The sequence below is a fragment of the Nicotiana tabacum genome, chromosome 18, assembly GCF_000715075.1.
Source record: "Nicotiana tabacum cultivar K326 chromosome 18, ASM71507v2, whole genome shotgun sequence".
NCBI classification, from domain to species: Eukaryota; Viridiplantae; Streptophyta; class Magnoliopsida; order Solanales; family Solanaceae; genus Nicotiana; species Nicotiana tabacum.
In genome coordinates this window covers 11,738,048-11,750,072 of record NC_134097.1, presented here as the reverse complement: position 1 = coordinate 11,750,072, position 12,025 = coordinate 11,738,048, and the positions used below count along the sequence as shown (strand labels likewise).

Here is a 12,025-nt window from a genome sequence, read left to right as displayed (position 1 = left end):
CTAGATATTGCTAAACCATCCTCAAATTGAGCATGAAAGCATGCTAATACCACTGAGAAATGATTCAACAATCTCCAAAAATACCATATAATGGATTCATCATTTTTCTTAGCATTTAGACATATCAGAAGTAGGATAAATTGTACCAACTCACACCTGCTTATCGCATTTTTTATGTACACTATCAAAGCACCCCCAGAATGAGCATGGGACCATGGTAATACCATTGGAAAGTACCTTAATAGCATACTAAATGAGACAAAGAAACATGCAGGTTTGTGCAGAGTCCAATCCATTGAAGCCATCAGTCTGGGGTTCTTCTCTTTGCTATCCTATCCCTAAGGTTAGGTGATTGGGATTTGTCTATATTGATCAACCTCCTCCCTGCACTAGGCAATTCAGAGAATGAATGAAACTCAAATGTACCTGCAAAAGAGAACACAATATTAGCTATAAAATCCGCCAGTGAGTTGCCTTCTCTGAACACATGTTGAAAGATCACATTGAAGTTGTCTTTCATCTCTATAGTTTTCTTTACACCCTGTGCAATTACCCAAGGAGGATCCCATTCCCCTTCTATCGCCTTCTTCATCACCAATGAATCAGTCTCTAATATGAGAGGGTGAAGATCATGCTCCACACTGTATTCCAACCCTTGAAGAATAGCCTTAGCTTCAGCTACCACATTAGTTGTCACTCCCAGGTCTACTGCCCTAGCATACACCATATCACCTTCATCATCCCTCACATAAAAGCCTAGGGAGCTAGGTCCAGGATTGCCCTTTGAAGCTCCATCAATATTATATTTGTACCAACCATGAAAAGGAAGCTGCCATGTTACTCTTGTAGTGATCAATATAGGTTTATATCCTTCAAAGTATTGAATTATGTCTGGCCATAACAATGGAATATTAGGGATCCAAGCATACCTCACCCTTGCCAGTTGATGCAATGTCCTATTTATCTCATGAATCACCCTATTTGTGGACACTGAACCACCATGTTTACCTGCATTTCTTCTCTTCCAAAACTCCCAAGTGATGATAGCTGGTGCTTCTTGAAATAGTGACTTTAATTTTGGACAACACTAAGCATACCACCAATGCCTTATAATCTACTTCAATTGAATCAACCGAAATTCCAACAGCCCCCATGAACAAGTTCCATACCTTAGAGGCAGTAGGACTTGTGACAAATATATGCTCAGTGGATTCCTATTGGGGCTTCTGACAACACCAACACCTAGACATCACCATTTGCCCTTGCCTCCTCCACATGTCATCGGCGGCTATTTTCTGCCTCCATAATCTCCACAAGAAGAAGGATATCTTGAATGGCAAACCTTTAATCCACATTAACTTGAATTTCTGATTAACATCAGTCATATGCCTTAATATTTGCCAAGCACTGCTAACACTGAACTTGCTGAAGGAGTTGGCATCCAGTATGGCCTATCCCAATATCCCTTACTGCCTTCATAATGCACATTTAGCCTTATATGTTCTGCAATTTCCTCATTGAATGTTTGATCAGCAGCTGATCATCTCATGCTTCCCCTTGCCGCAGTTCTGCCACCTCCTGAAGATCTTCATTGATTGGAAAGTCTTCAGGTAATACGTGATAAAGTGCATCCAATCCAGTCCAATTTTCATGCCAAATATTATTTGTTCCACTCTTCAATTCCCATACGATCTCATGTTCTACTTCTTCCCTAGCATTCAACATTTATCTCCAAATATGAGACCCTTCCCTAAAATGCACCACTGTTGGTAGATCCTTCTTACAATACTTATTTCACATGAAATTAGACCACAAAGATTTTGTGGTCCTAAACCTCCACCATAGTTTAGCAAATAGTGCCCTTGAGACATCATGTAAGGACCTAAAACCTAGGCCCCCTTCCTCTTTAGGAAGAAATTTTTTTGCCATGAAGCCCAGTGTCTGCTTCTCCCTTCTTACTTTGTGCTCCAAAAGAACCTAGCAAAAGTCTTATGTAGATTCCCCAGGATGTTGTTTGGTGGATCAAGGACTGATAACATGTGAACTGGCATACTATGCAACACATTAGAGATGAGTGTTGCTTTTCCTCCAAATGACAGTAACTTTCCTTTCCATGAATGCAATTTAGCCTTCACCTTCTTGATAAGATCCTCATAATAGCCCTTCCTCATTCTAGTGTAAAAAATAGGACGCCCTAGATATGTGAAGGGGAATTTACCTCTTGCAAATCCTGTAATAGCTCCAACTACCTGAAACAATCCATTAGCAACCTTTGAATGCATGTAGTATGAACTCTTATCTTTTTTGATTATCTGACCTGATATCTTCTCATAGTTCCCCAACACTACCATAATCTTGCTCAAAGAGGGAGGATGAGCAGATGCAAAGATTATCGTATCATCAGCATATGCCTAGTGGTTTAAAGGATCAGATCACTTAGGAATTCCAAACCCCACAAATGACTTGTCTTCAAAGAGCTTATTCAAAGACCTGGAAAGTACCTCAGCTGACAGAATGAACAATGCTGGAGATAGGGGATCCCCTTGTTTCACACCCCTTGTCGACCTAAAGAACCCTGAGGACTGCCCATTCACCAATACTGAATACCAGTTATTTGACATCAAGTTCCATACCATGTTGATGAAGTGTTCAGAAAATCCCATCTTCCTTAGCACATGCAATAAGTACTTCCATGAAACCCTATCATACGCCTTAGCCATATCAAGCTTGATCACCACATTAACTGGCTTTACCCTTAACCTTATGTCAGTGACAATTTCTTGAGTCAATAATATATTCTCAAATATACTCCTACCCTTTACAAATCCGGATTGATTAGGAGTTATTAGAGATGGCAAATAACTCTCCAATCTGTCATGTAACACCCTAGACAAGACCTTATTAATGAAGTTGCTCAAACTAATAGGTCTTAAGTCAGAGAAGGTCTCAACTCTAGGTTTCTTGGGCAGCAACACTAGATTGGTGTGAGTGATGGATTTAGGCAATGCGGCTCCTCCATAGAAGTGTAGCACCATGTTGTGTATATCAGCACCAATAACATCCCAGCATGTTTGATAAAATAGGCTAGTGAATCCATCAGGACCACTAGCACTCTCCCCACTAAGCTCAAAAACTGCTGCCCTTACTTCTTCAATTATTGGCAATCTACTAAGTTCCAAATTCGGATCCATAGTGACCATTGAAGGTACATTATTGAGCAAGGAAAATTTAGAAGAATCACCTTCATTTGTGAATTGTTTTTGATAGAAGTCCACTGCAGCTGTAGCCAATTGCTCATGGTCTTTAATCCATACCCCACTGCCACTTTTTATCCTCTTCAGTTGCAATTTCTTTCTTTTTCCATTGACATGATTGTGAAATAAACTTGTATTATTATCTCCTTCAGTAAACCAAGTCATCCCAGCTTTTTGCTTCCAATACTGCTCCTCAATACTCAAGTATTGCTTCAATTCAGATTGAGCCTTTTGAAGCACAATCCTATTCTCAGTTGTAGGCTCTTCTTCAAACAACATCTCCTTCACCCTAACAATGTCCTCCAAAATAGCCAATTGCTTGAAGATATCACCAAATGTTTCCCTACTCCATTTTGAGAGTGCTGCCTTCACCCTCTTGATATTCTGGTTGAACATCAAAAACGAATCCCCTATGAAATCAGCTTACCAATTCTGCCTCACCACATCTATAAATGTAGCATGCTTTGTCCAAAAGTTCAAGAATCTGAAAGGCTTGACAAAATTGATTGTCGGTACCCCACATATCATTAGCAATGGTGCATGATCTGATCTAGTTCTGATTAGATGCTCAAATTCAATAGTTGGAAAAATGTTCTGAAATGGCAAATTCACAAAAATCTTATCCAATCTTTTGAATATACATTCAGCATTGGATCTCCCATTCCACCATGTGAATGGACTTCCTTTGTACCCTTGCTCAAACAAACCACAAGAGTTTACACAAAATGCAAAATTCTCATATTTAGGAGGGTGTACTGGAAGTCCCCGTATTTTCTCATCTTCATGCAATATCACATTGAAATCCCCTCCTACCAACCATGGTAATTCCATATCACTTGCTAAGTAATACAAGTGATCCCACAAATCCAACCTCTCCATTGTTGAATATTTTGTATAAACAAATGTCATCATCATGTGATACCCCAGGTCATGGTGAAACACTCTCACAGTCACATGTTGCTCAGTATCCTCCACTAATTCCCATTCCACCACTGCATCAAAGAACAACCATATTTGCCCATTAATATTTGCATAAGCAGTCTCCATATTCAACCTCCTTTTATATCTATCAATAGAGTTCCTTCTTTTGAAAAGGCTCATCAATGCAACTACATAAAAATTATGCTCCCTATTCATGTTGATAACCCTAGGAAAGGATGATTGTGTATTCACTGACCTTATGTTCCATATTAATATTTTGATCATCATCATTTAGATAGAGAAGCTGCCCTCCTGGGCATTATTCTTGAAGGTTGTGGTGGATCTTTACTCTGATTCTTCTTAGTTTTTTTTACCTCCTTTAGCACTAGTTGTGGGTGATAAATCCCCTTCCCTAGCCACTTGTTTGAAGTTTTCTGCAGTTGATTCATCATCTCCTTCATCCTCCATTGGATTTTGTCTCAATAAGTCTTCATCAATTGGTGTCACATTGTGTGTAACTAAATCATGTAAATGTTGTAGAGGAGTCTTAAGTGGAACATTAAGATGTAGCTGCATAATTTGATCAGTGCCAGATTCCATAAGCACTTCCTTTATTTCCCCATATGCTCTTGGAACAATTGCCCGCTTATCAGCATATTCATACTCCTTGAATTGTAGCTCATCGACACTGCCTAGCCCAGGAGTTACTGTAGCAGTCTGCTCTAAAAGCACTGTTCTAGTGAGATCACCACCCTTCCCATTGCCTGAAATTTGGTCTGAACCCACTATATTATCCCTAATTTTCACATCAACATCTCCCTCAAGTTTGTTCTCTGATGCATACACCGGAATACCATCTACATAGGCCAAAATCTCTCCAGTTGCACTAAGGTTAGGGTTTACTGTAGCTTCCTCATCAGGTCAACCCGGCTTTAGCCTGGCGTCGCTAGCGTAACGCTTGGGGAGCCTGGCTTTAGGCCTGGCGTCGCTAGCCTAACGCCTGGGCAGCCTGGCTTTAGGCCTGGCGTCTCCAGCCTAACGCCTAGGGAGCCTGGCTTTAGGCCTGACACCGCCAGCCTAACGCCTAGTGAGCCTGGCTTTAGCCCTGGCATCGCCAGCCTATCGCCATGTGAGCTTGGATTGTTGTCCTTCTTCACCTTGTCTTCTGTTGTCTTAGTTTTGCCTAGCTGATCATCCTTAACCTCAACTGCATCGTTCCATAAGACCTTTGTAGAGTTTACCTCATCAAGATCCTCAATCTACCCAGAATCTTTAAATGTTTGAGATGGAATCTCATGACAAGATTGGTTTGTGGTCCCATTGAGTTGTTTTAGCTCCTCTTTGCTAGTCCCAAACCTTCTATGAACCCAGTTGATTGTGGACTGAATCCCAGAAGGAGTAGGACCATCTTTAGAACTGAAGACTGGTTTTTCCCCCCACCAAAACCAGTTGGTTATTCCCGTTTATATCACTTTGTTCCTTCTCTAATACTGCAAATTTATTCCTTGCTTGAACCTTGTTTGTCTGATCTTCTTCGACCTCCACCAGTGAAAATTATTAGTGGTGTGCACCTGCTGTACACCAGCATTCACTGGCACGATTGCATTGCCAGTTTGCCCTTGTACCTGGGTTTTGTTATTTTTGTCGGTTCCCCGATTATCCCGTACTTCCTTCCACTGTTCACCTACGTTCCTAACTACTTTTCCACTCATGAGAATCATTAAACGGGTAGTGTGATTTTTGATTTTTTCTTGTTCATCAGCAGCAGTATTCCAGTTGTTCGACTCAGCAAGATCATTCCTGTTCTCGTTGCTTCGATTCTCAATAAGCTCGGGGTGCAAACACCAACATTCAATTTCATCATGTCCTTGTAGTTTACACTCCTTACAATATTTTGGTAGCATGTCATACTGAATTCTCACCCATTCTGTTCAAATACCACCAGTAGCTTCATCATCAATATCCAATCGCACCTTTTTAGGTAGTTCGGCCAACAAATTGACAAGAACTTTTACTCTTGCGCAACTCGGCCTAGTTTTGTCTGTAGTTGCCGCGTCAAGACACACTGGCCTTACCATAGCTATAGCCAAAGAAAACAGAGTTTTCTTTACAAAAAATGTAGGCAGCAATCCAGGAAAAGAAATCCACGCCATTGCCATCGGAGTTTCTTCACCTGCTTTAAATTTTGCATCGTAGATAAGAGTACGCAATTGGTATTCGTACCCATCTTTGGATTTGATGTAGTACGTACTTTTCGATGTGAAATTGAGGAAGTCTTGCCATAGAATTAATCTAATTAACACATGACGATCTCTAAGGAATTCGATATTACACTCACCTTTGATACCACATTGAGTTGGAATTATTCGGCGAAGCTCGTGAATCTCCGGAGATCCATATGAAAGCTTACCAACGACAACATATTGGAGGCCTTCAATCACGTTCATTCGATCTACCTATGCCTCTGTGAATTTAACCACTGGTTGGCCATTCAAATACACTGTTGGTCGCAGTGGAATGGGTTAAATTGAAGCTGCAGCAGTAGCCATCGCTGGAGGATTTAAAGAATTTGGTTTCAAAATCTTAGAGTAATCTAGAGGAGCTGGGTTGGAGTTAGTTGTTGTATGTTGTTGTGCAATGCTGGGGGAGGGCAGACCAGCCGAAAAAGATGGCTGGTCGTCGGCCATTGTGGCCATTGAAGCCTAAAGCTCCAGCTTGTCCGCGATGAACAATAACGAAGTCACTGTTCACGGTACTGTTTGGCACTGTTTACTGCTACAGTGATGGCGAAAATTTGAGAGAAAAAATTCTAGATAGAGAATTTTCCAGACCTAGCTATCTATCTTTTTTTTTCCAGATATCTTTTTTCAATCTTGTGCCTTTTTTTTCTCCATGAGTTGTTTGATTTACAGTACAAAATGGCCAAATAAAGACACGAATTGTGTGCCGTCTTATTTGGTGGGAAAAATTTATTCATAAATTATTTGACTATTTCGTCCCAAGTAGTAATGGAATTGATGGGGAGTGAATTCGGCCAAATTTGTGCTTCACCTGTTATTGAGAATGGGAAGAAGAGCAATTGCTTCTGGTGTCACATTTGGCTGCCTCTGAGTAACACATATTGACAAAAAGTTTCTCAAGTATTGTTGTGGGTCTTCAAATTCCTTTCCTGAGAACATTCCCTTGTTTTGCAATAAGTGCAATATATTATTGGTAATCTGAAAGCTCTCGGCTTGTATCTGTGGGACTGCAATTGTTGTTGCCAAGTTATCAGCTGTGGGCTGAGCCTAGTCATATAAAGTGGCTTCTGGCACGAGAGGAACAACACCTGGATTAAGGTTGTTGTTGATTTTATTGTTATTATTTAAATTGTTGCCCATTTCGATTCCAAGTTCAAGTTGATCTTGTTGTCTCAGTGATTGCTTGTTTTTATTTTTTTCACTATTTAATGTCCTGAATGCTCGCTCAGGTTCCGAAAAAGATTCAAAAAGTTCACCGGTCTTCGAGGGATTTCTAGGCATACACCTACACACCGAGATTAACTGTTAGGAATGAAATCGAAATAAATAAAAAAAATCAACTTTAAACACTTAACAATTTTATTTTATCAACTAAAACTTAAACTGTTAGCTCCCCGGTAACGACGCCAAAATTGATGGCGTCCAAAATACACCTTGATAAGAGATATGCTATTGTCGTATGCAATAAAATTTACCCAACTATAAGTCGAGGTCGAATCCCGCAGGGAGCTATGAAGTGTTCTAATTGACTCGATTACTAAATAATCTAAGTTGAATAAAGAGGGACAAATATACTTGGATTTTTGTGGCTATTAACTAATGAATTAGATTCGACTAACTAACAACATACTAAACTAGAAGTCGAGAATAACTTAAGAAAGTTGTAGATGATAAAAAGGCCTAAGGTAGAGAATCCCCCAATTGCCGGGCTAACTCTGAGTGAAATCCTGAAGCTTTGTTTGACATTATTCTATCAACCTTGGACCTAAAGTTGTTCGCTAGAGTTTCCTAACTACTAATGACACCATTCTTGAACTATTTTTCCCAAAATAATCAAGATAATAAACTTGTCCAATTCTAGGTCACAGTCGAATCATGATGCCCCCATAACGATTCTAAATCAGGCTAAGTAATTCCTTAATTCAGCCCGAAGTACTGTTATTTGACTGACCCGACCTTGTCAATCTTTCCCAAGAATAACAAGAAATAGGGCATAAACAATTGCAAGCTCAAACAATTGAATTCATTAAAATCGCAGCCAAACAAATAGAATAAGTATGAACGACTCGGGAATATTTACTCAAACCTGCCCAACAATGGGTTCATCAATACAATAGCTAGGGAATTTAGCTACTCATGTTTATACTAAAAAAAATATAATAACTATTCTCAAAACAATCTCCATAATAAATGAAAATAAGAAATATTGAGAGAAACTCTTGAAATCTTCGATTAGGATGATTTTTAGACTCTTCCAAGCTCTTACTTGCTTCGAAAGTAGTGTTCTCTTCTTTCCCCGCCGAGATCCGGCTAGAGAGGCGAAAATAAGCTTTTATATCGTGTAAAATTTGCTCCAAAGACCAAAATATCCTTGTAATTTTCGCCCAGAAATTCTTGTTTGTGCGCCAGGCTCGCGCTGCGCGTGCACCATGCGCTCTGCATTTGATCTTGTCCAGATGAGCGCACACTGAGCACACATTAGAGGGAAATGTGCTATTTTTGCACTTTGTCTTTTTCTTCAATTTGAGCAGATTTTCGTCCCAAAACACCAAAAATTCCTTCAATTCTTCTTTCAACTCCCTATTAACCAAAGACCATCAATTAGGCACAATTTTGGTGAGTTTTAACCACTAAATTATTCAAGAACACTTGAGAATGAGGTTAAACTACTATCAAAATATAGAAAATTATGCTAAATATCACATGGCATGCAAGTAATTTCAATAATACCTTCTGAACTCAACTTATCAAAACATATGTTATACTTTTCAATCATATTCACCTTCATATTCAAATTCTCCACCTTCACTTTCTTCATGCTTCAACCACATGCCTCGATGTAGGAATAGGCAAACTCAGTCTCTTCTAGTAAAGGTAAGTTCACAACTTGCTCTATCAACATTCAACTCGACCTCATTCTTGCTTGCTTTCTCGTGATAATCTTAGTAAGGATTCAAAATGCTTGAGAAATACGACGGATTAATGTCCACAGCGATTAGGAATCTTCTTAGACTTTCATTTTCTTGAAGGATTGATGAGGCCATAAGTTCGATACCTCGCATCATATCTAGTGGAGAGGAACATGTGAAAATACAAGCATTTGATTTAATTTGTAAGACCATGTCTCTTTGTTCTCTATGTCAAGATATAACTATTGGCTATATGATAGTTGAAATGAGCGATTATAAAATCCATCATATGTGATGGTAATTAAGGTGCACGTTTTGGACTCGACGTGGGAAGAAACAATTATCCCCTGGCAAATTTGCATGGATGCTGAGATTGTCGTTTCGATGCTCGATTGTCCAAAGATAAGGGTTGTTAGTCGTATGGTTCAATTCTCTCGTCATTATTACAAACAAGACGACGGAGGTTTAACTTAGTGATTTACGGAAAAGAAGCAAAGGGTAAGAATACTTGCTAGCTACTTCATTGGTCGGTTCTTAGATATGAGGACATTATACACAAGGATATGGAGAAATTTAAAACCTAAATATTGTAGATTAAATTACGATTGACAAGGGATAAAAATGCACATTTATTTTCCTGATTTGTGGTGCATTATATTGTAAATATGCACAGAAGAGGTAAAGCTTTAAATAAACTTCCATTTTATCTATTAGTGTTACGGCCAAATGCACACGCAAGTTGTAATGACCCAACCGGTCATTTTGACTTTTAGAACCCCGTTCCCTAAAATAAAACTTTTCGTATGTGCTTTTAATGATTTATGACTTGCGGGGATGGTTGGTTCGGGATTTGGATGTGTTTGGGTTGAAATCGGAACACTTGGTTCCTTAAATTGGCTTTAAAGGCCAAGTTTGACTTCGGTCAACATTTTGAGAAAACGACCATGGAATAGAATTTTGACGATTTCAACAGCTCCGTATGGTGATTTTGGACTTAGGAGCGTGTTTGGAATTTTATTTGGAAGTCCGTAGTTAACTTAGGCTTGAAATGGCTAAAATAGAAATTTAAGTTTGGAAGTTTGATCGGGGAGTTGACTTTTTCATATCGGAGTCGGACTTCAGTTCCGAAAATTTTCATAGCTCCATTATGTCATTTATGACTTGTGTGCAAAATTTGAGATCAATCAGACTTGATTTGATAGGTTTCGGCATCGAATGTAAAAGTTAAAAATTCTAAGTTTCATTAAGCTTGAATTGGAGCATGATTCGTGATTTTAGCATCGTTTTATGTAATTTGAGATTTCAAATAAGTTCGTATGATATTTTAGGACTTGTTGGTATAATTGGTTGCGGTCCCGAGGGTCTCGGGTGAGTTTCGGATGGTTAACGGATCAAACGTTAGACTTAAAAAGCTGCTGTAATTTTTTTCTTCTGCTGAAAATTCTAGGTTGTGATCGAGCCCAGATATCGAGTTCAGGGTCGACGGCCAGGGTCGAATCCAGGGACGAGGCTCAAGATCGAGCCCAGATATCGAGCCCATATCGAGGGCCATGATCGATGCCATGCTCGAGGGTCATGATCGAAGGCCCAGGCTCAATGTCATGATTGATGCCAGGCTTGAGGGCCATGATCGAAGGCCCAGGCTCGAGGGCCATGATTGAAGTCACGATCGAGGCCTAGTTCCGAAGGCTGCCTGGGTAGATCTATAAAGGAGGGAATTTCGTCCCATTTGTCATTTTTGACGAACTTGAGCTTGAGCAGAGGCGACTTTTGACAGAGTTTCAAGGAAAAATATTGGGGTAAGTGATTCCAACTCGGATGTAGTCTATATACATAAATATATCATTGTGTTCACCTTTTAGTTAGTGTTTTGAGATTGAAATTTGGAAAATTTTTAGAAATCTCATAGAAACGAATTTTTGAGATTTTGATATCGATTCGGAGTCGAATTTGAGTGAAACTTCTATGGTTAGACTCGTAATTGAATGAATTATCGGATTTAGTAACTTTCGCCGGATTCTGAGATGCGGGCCCCACGGTCGAAAATTTTAATTAATTTCGGGATTTTTATTGAAAATGTAGTATTTTCTTATAGAATTGATTCCTATAAATTTTAGTAATTGTATCGAATTATTTTTTGTTAGATTCGCGCCAATCGAAGTTGGATAATTGAGAAAAAGGCCGACTAGTGGATTAAATTGGAGCAAGATGAGGTGAGTCTCTTGTCTAATCTTGTGAGGGGGAAAATTACTCCATAGGTAATAAAAGTTTTAATTGTTGCTAATTGTGGGGGGCTACGTACACACGAGGTGATGAGAGTCCGTGCGTTGCTACTATTAATGCTAAAGTCCGGCTAGTCCTAAACTCAAAGCATGAATTACTTGTATAAATTGTATTCCTTGTTTAATTAATATTACTTGGTATATATATATTGTGAATTGTTAGCTAAAAATATTAAAGGATGGAAATCTCATATACTTGATTTTCTGTTTAAATTAATTAATTGTTAAGAGAAATTATTTTTCCTCCCGAATTTATCTTATAATAAATATACTCTCCTTCCGGAGGCACATAAGAAAATGTCCTCCTTTCTTGTTGACCGAGCCGAATGCCTCGGCAGGATAGATGCATCTATGGATCGTGCCGCACGTCCCTCGGCAGTGTACACGACACTCTGGATCGTGTCGTACGACCGGCAAAA

The 12,025-nt window shown here is 39.3% G+C and overlaps 1 protein-coding gene across 1 annotated transcript; it reads right to left on the bottom strand.

The window, feature by feature from the left end:
• Positions 1-304: 304 nt before the first annotated feature.
• On the bottom strand, positions 305-1,385 carry LOC142172415 (uncharacterized). Its single transcript, XM_075236024.1, has 2 exons — positions 1,254-1,385; positions 305-829 (listed from the first exon to the last, which is right to left on the bottom strand). Exons 1-2 carry the CDS (start codon positions 1,383-1,385, stop codon positions 305-307), a joined length of 657 nt encoding a protein of 218 aa, XP_075092125.1.
• Positions 1,386-12,025: the final 10,640 nt, after the last annotated feature.